At 35.9% G+C, this 17,199-nt stretch overlaps 1 protein-coding gene across 1 annotated transcript in view; it reads left to right on the top strand.

The window, feature by feature from the left end:
- The window catches only part of LOC150109053 (diacylglycerol lipase-beta-like), a 220,339-nt gene that overhangs the window by 51,829 nt on the left and 151,311 nt on the right, over nt 1-17,199 (top strand). Inside the window, exon 2 of the mRNA XM_090405133.1 lies at nt 12,590-12,730. Coding sequence (XP_090261259.1) covers nt 12,636-12,730 — 95 coding nt within the window. The 5' untranslated portion in view covers nt 12,590-12,635. The remainder of the gene's footprint in view (nt 1-12,589; nt 12,731-17,199) is intronic.

Below are 17,199 nucleotides of genomic sequence, written 5' to 3'. Positions count from 1 at the left end.
GTGTTTAGATTGAAGGCCGTACCTCACTTCTCTCCCCCCCCCAATCTAACTACTGCGTGCAACCAGTTAAGAATACATACCGTGCATGCAAATATGTAATAGTCACGATCAGATAATATGTATAAATTGAGGTGACCGTCAATAAGATAGTTGGGATTGAAATCAAGGTTACTACGAGAGAAACACCCAAGTGTTCAATAAGCGATGTAATAAGAACTGAACACATCAGCAGCCATGCAAATTCGGATCATATCAAGAAATAAAACAATACTATAAACTACTTTTTTGTGCGAAAAGGTGTACTTTATTAGTGGAGAGAGATTTGCATAAATAAAGATCAATAAAATATGCTTGGACTTGTGGGATTTTTTTCCCTCTCAAATTTTGAGAATAATAGATAATCTTCTAGGTTGAGAATGTGGGGGGGGGGTGAGTTTTATACGAATTCTAATTTACAACATGGTTTTATTTTTTATAGTTTCATTAATTTTTATGGGCTAAGAAAGGGAAACTGATATTGTGTCTAAAAAAAAAATAATTTTATCATCTGTAGTCTTTGAGAAGTGTACCATATCAAAATGGAATTACTAAAAAAAAATGTTAGATTCATGTGAGAAGCACTAGATATCTCAAACTGCGTGGTTGCATTCCGCGGTTGGAGACATTTTGCGGTGCATGCTGCATGTATACAATTGAAAATTGCTGAAATTTCAGCATCTGTACGCTTCTGTACTTGGATCAAAAAAAAAAAAAAATATATATATATATATATATATATATATATATATATAAACGTAAAAACGTGCTAAATGCAGTCGGAATTAACTTTGATTTAACTGTGTAGTTATATTTTTTTATGACGTGACTTGATATGGATGTTGGAGGGGGGGGGATTTGAAGCTCTGCTTCTAGGAGATCCAAAATTCCTGAAAAATGTGACTTTATTTGAGGATGACTGCATTATTTTACACATAATAATAGAATGACGATAAGTTCATATAAATGCCAACTGGTTTAATAGAGTTTAAAAATAACGGTTCTAACTATGTATTAACACATCTGAAAGTTAGGACGACATTATGCAGTGAAACTACGAACGAAACATTGACTGTCCAAACAGACAAATCACTTCATTGTGTTGGAACTTACACAAGGTAAACACTTCACCCGCTCTATTTCTCTCTCTCTCTCTCTCTCTCTCTTGCATGCACTCACATACACAGCTGCTGACTGAAACATTTTTAAAATTTTATACTGATAATTTTCAGCAGAAATAATTTTCGTTCTGAATTATAAGGGGCGATTTTCGTTGTCATTTGGTTTACGTGATCTGATATTTGTGTTGAATCATACGCCCATAATATCCATTTTTCTCTTCAATCACAATAAGGTCGCAACTTTCTTGAGTAAATAACTTGCAACTTTAGAAGAGAGGTCCTAGACAGTCGCTTATTTCATTAACCCGTAAATCTGTCTCTGAGGTGAAAACTCGTTGGCTTGAATGGTGAAATTTTCAGTTTCGGGAAATTCGTGTGCTCGGGAACAATCACACTGACTTGTATACAATAGCGATGACAACAAAGAAAGATTGGAAGAAGTGTTCAGTCTCAATAGCCGTTGGCACCAGTGGAGGCTCGTGGCTTGAAATCATGGGGTGCTGCAACTTTCGAAATGTACATACACACTGTAAGTACAGTGTATACGTGTTTTGTATAAAATATCAAAATTATGGTAAAAATTATAAAAAAAATTAAACATGAAACTATTGTTTATTACCGATAAAATTATATAGCTTGGTATTATAATTCAAAATTACTTAAAAATAAACTCCATTCTTCTTGTTTTGTTTCATGAAAAAATATTGTTAATTATCGATAAAATTATACAGTTTAGTATAATTCAAAATTACTTAAAAATAAAATCCATTATCATAACCCCAATAATGTTCTAAAATAAAAACTATAACAAATGTTATGTCTTTAATTGTAATGTCCAAATATTTAAAGAGACGGAGTAAACACGATAAGCACTACGAACACTCTACTACTGGCGCAAACTGCATATAAACGACAGTGGAACTGCGCGACGGACAGTGCCGCATTACGCTAATAGCTCGCATCTCACTGCGATGTGCGTATGCTTGCGCCCGTAGCAATATGACACACTGTAGTAAACACAGTGCTGCTAGCGTCCTTCGCCCTCCTAAGTGCTACAGGATGGATTTTTATTATTTTTTATACAAAATAAGATAATTGTATAGGATTGTTGATGATAAAATTAAATATTACAAGGAAATATTAATAAATATATTTATATAGCGAGAAAAATTGGTGCTGCAGTTTCGCAGTGCCTATGCACGAGCCGCCCCTGGTTGTCACAAATAGTCCGAAAATCATGGGACATTTCATTGATCAAGAAAATGCATATAACGTGCCAAGAGAAGAGCTGTTAAACTACAGTTACATGGGACATTATACAGAGCGATACATCCAATACACAAAGCTAATATGAAAGCAGCATTTAGAAATAAAGGATGGTGAACGATGGATGATAATTAAGTATAAAACAATGCACGCTTATCTCTGCTGTTATTTGTCACCTGTACCATCATGCTATTCAGGAAAACTAATATCAAAATTGGAGATATTAAACTTAGCAGTTAACTTAATGCAGATGATATTATACTCTTAAATAAACCCAGTATAAATCTAGCTATACACACTAAGATGGAAACAGCAACATTCTAAATGGAGAACTTATAGAAGTTGTTGTAAAACTTCTGAGCTTAAATATTGAAGCACGGTTTTTAGTGATGGCAAACTTCGCGTAGAATATGTAAAAGAATGAGCAAAATAGCGTGGTGGAGAGCCACTTTAATGCAAAGCAACTAATTCTGAGGGCAGTGTATTTTGTCTGTTAATTGCCTGTGTTCTTCTAATTAGTTGGCAACATTAGCATTAAAAAAGTTTCAGGTAAGAAAAATCCTGTGGCATAAGATCGTCTAGTTCACCTTCAGTTGAAAAGTCCTTTTGAACATTTTATCACATTCCAGATGAGAGTCGAACGCAGGTCTTTAGAAACAAAGGACATCGTCGTTACCAACAAAGCTTTTGAAGCTCGTCAGGAATAAGAAAGAGATTGGCCAAAACACTAAACTCGCAGCACATCATGGCAGTGTTCAACCCAATCTTAAATGATTTATCTGAGAGCTGGTTTACAAATAAAACAGACTAGAGACCGCACAATATGTTCTGAGAAAAATTAGGGGATGGAACAGATGACATCAATGGCACAATTATTAAAACTGAAAATATTAGAAAAGAAAATACAGGATTGAAAAAGATGCATATAGAAATTGCCAATAACTTTATTAACGAAACTTCTGAGCTAGAACGTCTTCTGGCCTTGCAGTTTACCAACAAAAGCATTTTCATTGATCCCTTGGTTCCTCCAACTGTATCACATTCTTATGCAATGAAACTTCGTACTTTGTTCTTGCGAAATAGTAGTGAAGCATCCAGACGGTTAGATAATTAAAACATTCTATAATGACAGTGATATTTTTCAATTCTATTCTTTATTAATTAATAAATAAAACCAACGAATCGAATGTTCATAACGTTTATTTAATGTTTAATATGGGTCTTGTAGGATACATTTGTGTTAATATTGGGAAGCGGGAAATGAATTTCTAACTGACACTCTAGAATTGTCCTGCTCCATCTGCGATTCTCTGGAAACTAGACCTTTTCGTGAAGGTAGTGAATCTAAAATAGCTGAAAAAGAGAGAGAAAAAAATGTACTTCTAACTTTTGATTATAAATAATTATTTGCTATTTTATTTTCAACCAGAAGAGCCAAAACCATTATCATTGCAAACTATACACTGCGACTACAGATGTGCTGAAAGCAGCACGACTTAAGACACTAACCGATTAAAATTATGCTAGTGTAGCGACAGTTATCGCTTGAGCAGAGAAAGCTACTATATCGATCAGTTTGATCAAAATTACGATGACTTATAAGAGAATCTTCAGCAGCGTCATGTGGAAACTTCATCTCAAATTTTGTTGCTTCTGTACAAAATGTAACTGCAAATACCAACTGTTAATTAGATATATTCTTTTGCCGCGTTAAGTTTATCCGACATTTTCGTTTTAAATGTTAGTTAATACTTCCAGTTAAAATAAAAATCTTTAAAGGAAAGAAAGGTGTAATTTTATTCCGGGCTTACTTGCTTGTACGGCATGCAAGCGTATATTTGCTGTCGCAGTTTGTGCGTATTTTTGAAAATACGCACAAACAAATACGCGGACAGAAATTCACATTTTGGAGTTTGTTGATTCTTTAAGTTGGTATTAGCAGCTATAAATTTGCTTGAAAGTGTGACTTGACATGCTTTATAATTAAAGAAAAAATGGAAGATGACGCTTCTGTATGATTTGGAAAATTTCCATTATTAAGCTGCAACTCCAAGTAGCATATTCGCTTTCCGAAGCTCACTTTAAGTTTAATGTACTGACAATCAAGTCCGCGGTTGCACCGGTATTTTCTGGTGAGCATTACTGAAATTATACCAGCCTTTTCAACGCACTACTTCAGAGACTATTAGTTGTAGCTAGGTAATTATTGTAATGTAAAACACGCAGACAAAATCGCAACGTCACGACTGAGCCTCTGGCTGATTCTGATACGGATACCTTCAGTTGAAATCTTATAAAGGCATTCAACTGAGGGTGAGTTTAGTCAGCCTCATAGTGGAAGAGTTTGATTCCATGAAAGTTGATTTTAGTCCTGAAAAAATAAAACGACCGACTGGAAAATATACACACAATGAAATGACATAAATATACTAGCTTAATACTTAGCTGCACTGGCCGTAATTGCAACCACACCGAATTAGAGGTGCTAAGTATTGGTCGCCGGGGGTTTGTAGCAATTTCTTTTGCTTGTTCATAAAGATCAAGCAAAAGAAATGCGAAGGCAAAATTATACCCAGTGGGAGGGAGAGAGAGAGAGAGAGGGAGGGGGCGTCTTCTCATTTGCTCACAAACTCTCTGTATCCTGTACATCACGCCTCGGGCTTGACTCGTATATTTATCTAGCAAGTCAGGAAGTATTCATATTTGAAGATGTCCCTAGTCGGAACTTGGACCAACTTTTTCATTTGCTTCCAATGCACCATTGGTGAAGTAGCATACACGGGTGGCTCGCGACAAAAGCTATCTTAAGCCTTCTATATATAATTTCAGTAACAAGAAAGATATTGTTACTGAAACTTTGTACTGGGCTTGAAAGATAAAGTCCAGTACAACGCATACATTTTAAGTCATAATACATGTCAGTATTATCCCAACTTTTCAAAACTGGTGACCAGTTTATTTTATTATAATTTCTCGGTGCTTTCGTGCAGCGGTTTGCTGAATTAAATAAAGATTTGTAATTTTGCATAAATATCAGATATTATAAAGATGCAGTTTCGAAGTGTGTGCATGTTATTAAACTTAGTTAAACAGTTTAAACATTGCTGTCATTTAATTATTTTTAATCGGTTATAGCTTGATATTCTCTATCGACAACTCATGTGCTTTAAAATTTTATATTTTCCAAGGACCGGTATTGGATCACACTTTATCTAAGTCCTTAGATAACTTAGGTTTTAGCAGTGCAAGATCTAAGTCTTTCTGTGTAATAAAATCGTTTCGTTATTTCTGGTTCACTAAGAAGGATGCTATGTCATGTTACCATAGCAACAGTAGTTCTGCTTGAACACAGTAATCAGTGCTTGATACGCTATCATCCGAAAGATACAGTACTGACTTAAATGTTTTCCTTCTGCTTGCTACTGGACGTCTGCTAAATTGTAAAGTAAATTAAGAAATAATCTGTTCATTTTGGTAATAATGTTTTGGGAACATCAGCCTTCATGTATAGCTTTTCGGATATTTTCGGTTAGCATAGTTCTAATATATATAAACATACTTTACTGAAAGTAATAACATAGATATAATTCCCCGACGGGAAGAAGGCCCACTAAATCCGTCGAGCCACGATCTTTTTTTTTTTTATTATTATTTAAATGCACAGTATGAGGAATATTACTTATGAATATAGCGCTAAGTCGGTTTCGATGCCCTTTGGTTGGAAAAAACCTGGGGTGCGACTCCCGTCTAGGACGCGAAGAACCTTTATCAGGGCTTTTCAACTGAAGATGAGTTAGCGGTCTCATACGATGGCGGCAGGGTTTTAGTCCAGGAAACTCTTGATTTTCATCCTGCAAAGCAGTTAAACCAGCCATTGAAACATACGCAATTAACAGAAATATAATAACATTGGCCTCATAACCTGAACTGCTTTGGCCGTAAATCCCAGTAAACCAAACCAAACTTATGAACAGAACTAATCACCACGATCAGTGTCCATGGAAATTTTACTATGAATTTATTGTATTTTATTTTGTATTTTCTTATCAATAGTCCTTGATCAATACCAAAGGCATCTATTATAAGAACTATATGTAGCAATTGCGTTTTACTCACACCCACAAATATCTACAAAAGTAGCTGTATGCACTGCTTCATATGAACTCAGTTTCTAGGCATTACTAATTTTGTCAATCCATATCTAGATCTCGGTCTTCTGTGTTTATATATATATATATATATATAAAGAATTGAATGACTAGAACCGAGAATTAAGTAAAAAGGTTTTAATATAAAAACACGACTAGTTTGGTCTTGCAACAGCCTTCATCAGGTGACATTATAAAAGAAAGATAAAACACTGAAGCTTAATAATAAACTGTGAACATCATAGAGAGTCTCTATACATAATTGGCATTAAATCGTTATGGTTGTATTTAAAGCTGTTCTTTCGTTAGTTGTATTGTTGGGAAAGTGCGTGCTAGTAGCATCTCGTGAACGCCAGTACATAATTACAGCTGAATGACAACCTGGGAGATTGTAGCTCAAGTTATTTAGATGAACAGGATTGAAGATGATTTCTCTAGATTCCACGATTTTCCACCCCAAACCTTGTCATCATCAACTCAAATACCCTGGTGTATATAAAATATTGTGTGATTGTGACATTCCTTATTTTGGGCAGACAGACAAATCTGTCGAATTGCGTATGGAAGAACACATGAGGGACATTACTTACAAGAGACAGCGAGCCAGTGCGTTATCAAGTCATATCCTTTTCTCGGCTAATCCTAGTGATGAAAACCAAAGTCACAAAATCTGCTGGGAAAAATCTACTAACACCTTTTGTTGCAATGATGAACTAGAGAGAAAAATCGTGGAATCTAGAGAAATCATCTTCAATCCTGTTCATCTAAATAATAACTTGAGCTACAACCTCCCAGATTGTCATTCAGCTGTAATCATGTACTGGCGTTCACGAGATGCTACTAGCACACACTTTCCCAACAATACAACTAACGAAAGAACAGCTTTAAATACAACCACAACGATTTAATGTCAGTTATGTATAGAGACTCTCTATGATGTTCATAGTTTATTGAAACTTCAGTGTTTTAGTGTTTTTTCTTTGTTTTATAATGTCACCTGATGAAGGCTGTTACAAGCCGAAACTAGTCGTGTTTTTATATTAAAACATTTTTACTTAATTCTCGGTTCTAGTCATTCAATTCTTTATAAAAATATGTATGTTAACCGAGTTAATGATCATTCTTTCATTATATATATGTAAGGAAATTAAATGACTTTATACCGAGAATGACAAATTTATTGTTAAGATACAATAAATTTGTCATTTATTGTATCTTAACAATAAATGAACGTTGAAATACAACTTCTTCAGGTATCATTGGCGAAGAGTAAAATAAAAATAAAAAAAATAACAGACACATGAAAAAATACATTAACAGATCTAGTATAAAACAAGTACATTTAAAAGGAATGCGTGCTAGAGTTCCAACTGAAGTTGATTACGTGCGTGAGCTGGTATTAGTGCGCCAGTATTGGACAGTGGCAATGTGCGCATCAGAAATATTATAGCTAAGGCTGTGATTAATATGAGACGAATCAAGTGATATTTCTTTAGATTCAATTATTCTTCTTTCCAGTTCATCATAGCACACATGGATATTACAGGTTTTTTTGCCAATCAACGATGTGTTGGCGGCCATCATCTGCGTTGACGGAGAAGAGAACGTGGCTAGAGAGAGCGCTGTTTCATCTGTTAATAAAGATCTGGCACGATGTGCCAGGGTTGAAATAATACCAAACTTTTCTGGAGGGTAGTGATGGGAAGAAGCAGGAAGGTATCTGTCTGTGTGAGTGGGTTTTCTAAAAATGGAGATTTTGATGTTCTCAGCGCATCTCGTAAGTTTTAAGTCCAGAAAGGGAAGACATTCGTCGGATTCTAGTTCACAGGTGAAGTTGATTTTCTGATGAAACTTGTTGAGGTGGTACAGAAAAGGGTTGGAGGTTGTTGATACCGTATTCCCAGATGAGAAATACATCGTCAATGTAACGATACCAAACTAGGTTTAAGAAGTGAGGAATTAATTGCTTTTTCTTCAAAATCTTTAAGAAATATGTCAGCAAGAATCGGAGAGAGCGGGCTGCCCATAGCTAAACCTGAGTTTTGTTTATAAATCTTGTTATCATATTTGAAGTATCCTGAGTTTACACAGTGAGAAAGTAAGGAGAAAAAACAGGATACTTCAAATATGATAACAAGATTTATAAACAAAACTCGGGTTTAGCTATGGGCAGCCCGCTCTCTCCGATTCTTGCTGACATATTTCTTAAAGATTTTGAAGAAAAAGCTATTAATTCCTCACTTCTTAAACCTAAAGTTTGGTATCGTTACATTGATGATGTATTTCTCATCTGGGAACACGGTATCAACAACCTCCAACCCTTTTCTGTACCACCTCAACAAGTTTCATCAGAAAATCAACTTCACCTGTGAACTAGAATCCGACGAATGTCTTCCCTTTCTGGACTTAAAACTTACGAGATGCGCTGAGAACATCAAAATCTCCATTTTTAGAAAACCCACTCGCACAGACAGATACCTTCGTGTTTCTTCCCATCACTACCCTCCACAAAAGTTTGGTATTATTTCAATCCTGGCACATCGTGCCAGATCTTTATTAACAGAAATTGAATATGAACTCAATTTTCTTAAAGTCTTTCATTAACAATGGATTCTCTCTTAAAAAGATTAATAAATTTCTCTCTGTCCACCACCCAACTGCTCTTGAAGATTCTTCTCCACCAAAACGTTTTATTTCGTTACCATACATCAGCTCTCTCTCCCCGAAACTGGCAAAAATGCTTCAGAAATTCAACATTAAAACTTGCTTCAATACGCTCCCTAAACTTCGCTCCATACTAAGTAGAGCTAAAATGAAACATCTTCCTACTCAGTATCCAGGAGTCTATAAAATTTTGTGTTATGTGGCAAGACATATTACTGCCAAACTTCTAAATCCATCCTTTTACGCATGGAGGAACATCAAAGAGACATTTCTTACAACAGAACCAGAGCCAGCGCTCTCTCTAGCCACGTTCTCTTCTCCGTCAACGCAGATGATGGCCGCCAACACGTTGATTGGCAAAAAAACCTGTAATATCCATGTGTGCTATGATGAACTGGAAAGAAGAATAATTGAATCTAAAGAAATATCACTTGATTCGTCTCATATTAATCACAGCCTTAGCTATAATATTTCTGATGCGCACATTGCCACTGTCCAATACTGGCGCACTAATACCAGCTCACGCACGTAATCAACTTCAGTTGGAACCCTAGCACGCATTCCTTTTAAATGTACTTGTGTTATATAGATCTGTTAATGTATTTTTTCATGTGTCTGTTATTTTTATTTTACTCTTCGCCAATGATACCTGAAGAAGTTGTATTTCAACGAAACTAGTTGTATCTTAACAATAAATTTGTCATTCTCGGCATAAAGTCATTTAATTTCCTTATATACTTAATACAAATGTGTTTTTGCTAGCTAAGACTTCATTTCCTATTATGCTTTTTTCTATATTATAAAAAGCGATATGTAAACAAACATAATGTGAAATTAAGTTACAAACATTGTTTACACATCTGTGCGTTTCTCCTACTTGCCTGCTTTGGCCCCATTACAGGCAATACTCTCTGGGTAAACTTGTCGCTAAATATTGATAAACGGACATGAATCCAGGGTTTTTTTTTCCCCCTCTGATGTAAGCCTCTCGTACATTAGTATCTTTTATTAGGATAAAGACGATCCGAGAAACTTACTATGGAGGATTCTTGCTTTGACTTTGTATTAATATTATGCAATGCTTTGGCGTGTTGTGCCCTGTGTTATTTGTAAATTATAATTTACAATTTTCAGGCGTTCAACCAACAAGGTCACATCAGATGATGAAATTCTTCCACCACTTAAAATTTCTTCATCGGCCTTGCTGCCATTTCTAGTAATGAAGTTCAAGATGTTTGTTCTCGACTTCAGTCGGAGTTCTCCCCATCGCCCCCCCCCCAAAAAAAAGGATAGAGATTGGGATTCTCTCTCTCTCGATTTCGAAAAAATGGGAGTTAAGATGCGTGTATTTCTTCAAACCACGTCTCCACATCCCTGGCAGTATGATATGGTGCATTGCCATGCACTCTATATCGATATAATGATATCAGTTCTTAGCCTTTTCGAGACACTCCAACAGAAGCCATAGAAGAATAATTATCACATTTAAGATCGGACGATTCATGTATCGAATAGTGTTCTCCTGGCAACTGCTATACTCAATTACCCAAATACGTCTATTTTGCTTGACGAGCTTGTATCGTGATTCTGCACTTCATATCACAGATTCCCAACAGCCTATTGTACAATCACGGACAACTCTCACCAGGCAAGCCACAACCCGGACTGATTGAAGATGATATTTAACCGAGGCCCGCGGAGTTCAGTAATGTTCTAGCACAAATCTCTACAGCTGTTGGTGCACAGAGCTTTTGACAGAATTCATGGATCCGCGACTGTAGGAGAAGAAATGCACCATCCTTTTCAGCACTTTCCTATCTCTGTTTGCCAGTTTAGTGTCTTTCTGTTTTCTTGGCTTATTTTCATTTTTTTTTCTTTTAATGATATCAACCATAATTGGATGTCTGACTGCGCTGTAGTCTCCAGAGCTGACTAATATGGCAGTCAAGTAACATAACACTTTGTTGGAAGTTAGTTATTGCACTGTATTGTACATGACCACAGCTATCAAGAATATACATATTCTTGCTTTGACTTTGTATTGATATTATGCAATGCTTTGGCGTGTTGTGCCCTGTGTTATTTGTAAATTATCTTTGCCCTTCGGTAGTTCGGCATATAAATGTGTGTGCGTACGTGTCTGTCATTTCCTGACAAATCCTCATAGTGGTATACTGGATAATGTGATGTTTCAACATAACATTTCATTCAATAGAATGTTAATAATTACGTATAGACAGTATTCTTCCAAACTGGTCTGTTACTTAGGTTTTATAAGTAACTAAGAGATTAATTGCATTAATCTCTTATTCATTTCTCGGATCTTTATCTGTTTATTTTGCTTCAAGCACCTGTTGTGTGAACCTATTATCAGAGGTTAAAGCAAGTTTACACACTATGCCATCTTGAATTGGTTCTGTTTACACATTTTTCATTTATATACTATTAATGTGGGCCTAGAACCTCCGTAGCCCAGTCGGAAAGATCTGGGTTCAATTCCCGCCCATCTGGTTTCTTTCGACTAAAGGCGAGTTAGTCGGTCTCGTACGGAGGTAGAGATTTTTTTTTCACCCGGAAATTCGGGTGGAAAAAAAATTATTCGTCCCTCAGAACAGGCAACCGGTCCCGTGAACACACGGATTTACAGCCATGTGGAAGAGATAGGGTCCTCATCACATGCCGTTACGCCCGTAGTTAGCCATGAATCACATCATGACAGCTAACCTGGATGACACACGAATAGGACTAACATTTGATCCTTCTGCCTAATTTTATTTAGAACGCTCTGTAGTCTTAATTTTTATTTTTAATCGACTGCGTTAGTTTTTAAGCCAAACTCTCAGATCCATATGCTAAAGTGGTGCCAACAGCATCTTGCATATATATTGTTTTTAACCGATTGCTTATTCGTCCTGTATTAATTAATTCAACCGATTACCATACCTGCTTTACTTACTATATTTTCATACTTGATTAAGTTTCTGAGTAGATGGTATTATCTTCGCCTTAAGCTTGCATGCTGTAAGTTCGAATTCCGCTGTGGCATGTATGTCTGTCTGTCTGTGAAAGTTCGTGGTTGGTAGATGACTCGTTGCGAGACCATCACCACCTTGCTTACTGAAATAACATTAAAAAAAATAAATTTGGTCTTTAGAGGGTACCCGAATTATCCTACTCGCATAGCCCACCTACATCAGGTAACGTAACGTTGGTTTATAACCTTTCGCGGATTGGATTGTCGTTAAAAAAAAAAGTACGCTAAAACTTATACCTAAGTATCCAAAATGTTTTATGTGTGTTGTATCATTTCACGAATATTTTTTTATCAAATTTACACTTCTCATTTATTTGCAGGATGACTTAGCGAGTTCTTCAAGCGGATGAATTAAGTATTGCCATCATGCCTGGATTGCGAGCGTGTAGAAGACGATGGGACATCGGTAGTGACGATTTAGTAATACCTGCTACTATTGAAATAATCATTTATTTACCGTGGTAAGTCCTTCTGAAATTCCTGTGGAGGTTGCAATAATTTGTTTATTATTATTCTTTTCATATCTCAATGGAATCGCACGTCTCATAGCGAGAAGTCCACAGTACCCACCACAATGCCACTCCTGCCTCTCCTTAAATTTATCCAGTATTAGTGCAAGCACTCCAAATGCCTATCCATTCCCCATGAAGAATCAGAACTGATACTTTAATTATAGAATTTCAGTGGACATTGGAAGGAGAAACAAAATTTCAATCAGGAAGAAAAATAAAACTTTATCCTAAGATGGATTTTAGGCCTGTTCTGGTCTCACGCCATCGCTTTCTTTGTTTTTCGATGCTTCATTTTCCATTTACTGTATTTTATATATGTGTAGTATTTTTTGGCAGTCAGCTATTCTCCATTCGATTCAGATGTTCTGTCCACTTCTGTTTATATTTCCTTATGTACACATTTTAGAGAATGCAAAATTTTGTCATTCGTTTTATGGGTCCACATTTGGCATATCCAGCTGTTCTGAGAAATTTCATTTCTGATATTGAATTTGTTTTCACCATTTTTTTTTTGTTATGGTTACGTTTCTCTTCCATCTAATAAAGTTCATTGTGAAAGGACATTTATATGGTTGATTCTGATGCATTTTATACCACGGATGGCTTAAGTGTATAATAAATAAAGTTGGAAATAAACTTCGCGCTTAAAATACGAGCATAATAAAATGACATAAGGATAATCATAAAGCTATAATTTTGGGTTATATGTTAATTGGTTTCTTCAAAACAATTAATATATAAACGAAACCAGCTTAAATGCAGCTGGATATCATCCCTGCTATCTTAGGTAGCAGAGATAGATCAGTATTTTCTCCGAAACTACGATCTACAGTTAAATTAATCCAAATCCGTACCGTTTTTTCTTGTCTGTTTAACTGTTGGTCTACAGGTTATCAGTACGAAATTCTGTCTTAATCCTGTCTAAGTTTATGTTCTGCTTTTTTTTTCTAGAGGTGGTAAATAGAAGGTGAGCTGTCCCATATGGCAGCGATAGTTCTTTAATCTCCAGAAACAGGTAAACCAGTCGGAAGAAACATACGCAGTATTTAATTGCATCTGTTTTCCAACTGGCACGCCAATTAAGTATAGTTGTCTATTGTGGGGGCACCCATCCGTCCTGTTTTCACAGAAATTGTCCCAGCTTCCCCAGACATGACTTCTGGACGCAGCATGTACCATACATAAAACACAGTTATTGCAGAAACAGAGTATTCTTATATCTGTTAACCTGTAAGGCATATACGGATTTATTTCATATGATCAAAATATTACTTTCTTTTGTTCTTTTTTTCGTTAAATGCCAACCAGTCAAAAGCCACTAGTAATATTGTTATTGGCCAAAGACGAAAACTGTGCATCGTAACGTATATAGGTGTCAACTCTCAATGAAGTGTCGACCGTACTTTTCGGTAATGCTTTCGAAGAGTAGCTAATTAAATGTGTTATTAATAGTATTAATAATGTGTATATGTATATAGGATTATGCTATGCTTTTATATGTTTGAGTTAGTTTTATTATTATATTTACAAGATTTAAACTGACCGTTGAACTCAATAGCCATGCCAAAAAGATGTAAAATTTAGTGAATTGGTGAAAGAAGAATTTCCTTTTTATATATATAAAAAAAAAAAAAAAAAAGTCAAGAACATAATGATAGTGAAATAGTTCACTGCACCATATGTAATAATTTTCTATCGGATGAGGGCATTCTGATGTTTTGCAACATATCAAAACAAAGAAACACAAAGAGTAACAACAAAATTTCAAGCGAAAAAAAAATTATTTCGGACAAATTTATGGGACCCGAAGAACAAGAAATGGGTGTTTCTCATGAAGCTACATTTTGCCTTTCATATAGTTACTATAGTAAAACATAATAGCTTGTGATCAATGGATTGCATAGCCATAATAATAAAAAAAGCTGCATGACAAAGTTTTCCGGCTCCCAAACCAAAACACAAGCAATAATTGTGAATGAATGTTTCTCTCCCTGTGAGCAATGGAACAAGTACTTACTAATTTAAATCAGTTTGAATTTATTACCCTGCTGGTTCATGGCTGAAATCATATTGACAATAACATTAGTAACAATTTTAATTCGTTACTATTATCCAGCAAAAAAAAAGAGTACGAATAAAAGTATTAGTTACTAATTTACCTAGAGAAATATCTGATTTAATCACTGATCATATTTTGAATCACTAATATAGCAAATGCTTATATTTTGGATAAATTCAAGCTATTGTAAAAAATGTCGACCTCTCAGCGGATAATACGAATGCTAATTTCGGTGATTCTAAATGAAAAGGAAAGCAAAACGTGTTTGTAAAAATTCTGGAATCTACAAAGAGAAATATCATTATAATGTTATTTTCTACCAGTGACTACTATATAAGTAAACATAAAAAACTGGGTTTAATTGGTCGGAGAGATGTACAAGGAAGCAGGGTTTTTCATCCCGCATACAGGCATATCGACCCTTCAGAACACACTCAATTTACAGACAAAAATAATAGCTGTGGTGGTAGTTCTGGGCAGTAGATGGCGTTGATGTAGGCGATTGGTAGTAGAGGTTCTGTGTAGTAGTGGAGACGGAGAGTTGTAAAGTAGGTGTCCTCCAGCGATGAGTCTTCGGACTCCTTGGAGGTGTCACGAATAATAATATAGCCGACTCGTTTCTGTTTTAAGAAGCTAATAGTAAAGTCGGCGAAACTAGTAGGCTATATCTGCATATCTCCGACCAATTAAACCCAGTTTTATGTTTACTTGTATAAAGAGAAATGTCATTGTCAATTTGCTTTTCGAAAATCCCCTGTCACTTATATTAATAAGCGACAGGGGATTAAATTATAGACCAGTCTGTGTGTCTCGAGTTGTGGTCAAGGTATTAGAGAAGTTAGTTAGGAATAAGATTCAGAATTGAGTTGACAACAGAAAAATACTCTTTGGCGGCCAGCATGGATTTACTAAAGGAAGATCGTGCTTTAGCAACCTGCTTACTTTTTATAATAAAGTGACAAATGCGTTGGATAAGGGAGTTGCATATACAGTGGTATATTTAGATTTTGCAAAAGCGTTTGATAAATTGCCACATGACAAGCTGGTAATTAAATTGGAATGGATGGGGCTGAACAGTAGATTGGTTCGCTGGATTGGAGATTGGCTGTCTGATAGGTATCAGCGAGTTGTCTATGGAGGAGCGATATCCCAGAAGAGGGAAGTTACTAGTGGTGTACCTCAAGGGTCTGTTTTGGGTCCGTTGCTGTTTAATTTGTATGTAAATGATATCTGGAGAGGTCTGAATGATGATGTGCAGTTGTTTGCAAAGTTGGGGAGAGCTATCACGAGTAGTGTAGATGCTGTAGTTTTGCAAGAGGATTTGAATACACTGGATGAATAGGTAAATACGTGGGGATGTCAATTCAATGTTTCAAAGTGTAAGGTTTTGAAATTTGGGAAGCAGAGATGGGATGTAAAGTACACAATCGGCGCAAATATCTTGGAAGAGGTAGAGGAGATGAGAGATCTGGGAGTGATTGTAGACAAGGACCTAAAATTTCGGTGACATGTTACTAAAATAGTGAAGACAACACAGCGGATAATGGGAATGATGCGGAGGACATTGACTTGTAGAAGTAAGGATGTTATGTATCCTTTGTATAAGGCTTTGATCAGGCCATATATGGATTACTGTGCGCAGATCGGGTCACCTAGTTTTCAAAAAGATGAAATTGCATTGGAAAAAGTTCAGATGCGATTGACTAAGGTGGTTTCTGGTCTCTGGAATGTAGAGTATGAAGACAGATGGGCAAAATGCAATGTGCAGAAATTGGTGGATAGAAGGAGGAGGGGGTATATGATTGAGACATAAGCTGTTAAGAGGTTATTACCAGATTAATATCGGGGAGGTTTTGCACAGAATGGGTGAGGATAGCAGGAGAACAAGAGGTCATTCCTGGAAGCTGTATAAGGAGGGTGTGAACAAGGGAGTGAGGAGCAGGTTTTTTGCATGGAGAGTGGTGAGTGATTGGAATGCTTTGCCCGAGAGTGTGGTGTGTGCAGAGACGGTGAATATATTTAAGGCACATTTTGATAAACTGTGTGTATAACAGTGGACCTCCCACGATGAGTCTGACTCCATGGAGGTTTTTATAATAATAAATTTCTTATGCAGTCAAACTCTTTTCATCTACAATTCAGAAAACTGGAAGACGAGACGCATCGGCATTTGAAGTAAGAGCTGTGAGTGAAATTTTATTGGTAAAATTAATGAAATGAAACATAATTTCTAGCCACTGTTGAAGAGTTATTGCATAATTTGATTAATGAAAATTTTGCAACTCATTCGTATTTTATGTAGATTAATTAATGTAGATCATGTGCAGGTATCCCTCGATTAACGCAGTTAATAATCCCT

Source organism: Typopeltis vanoorti, chromosome 2 (assembly GCF_054136105.1).
Source record: "Typopeltis vanoorti isolate ZY-2024b chromosome 2, IOZ_Tvanoo_1.0, whole genome shotgun sequence".
In the NCBI taxonomy this organism is placed as follows: domain Eukaryota; kingdom Metazoa; phylum Arthropoda; class Arachnida; order Uropygi; family Thelyphonidae; genus Typopeltis; species Typopeltis vanoorti.
The sequence above is the reverse complement of the archived record's forward strand: the minus strand, read 5'-3'. Positions and strand labels throughout refer to the sequence as shown.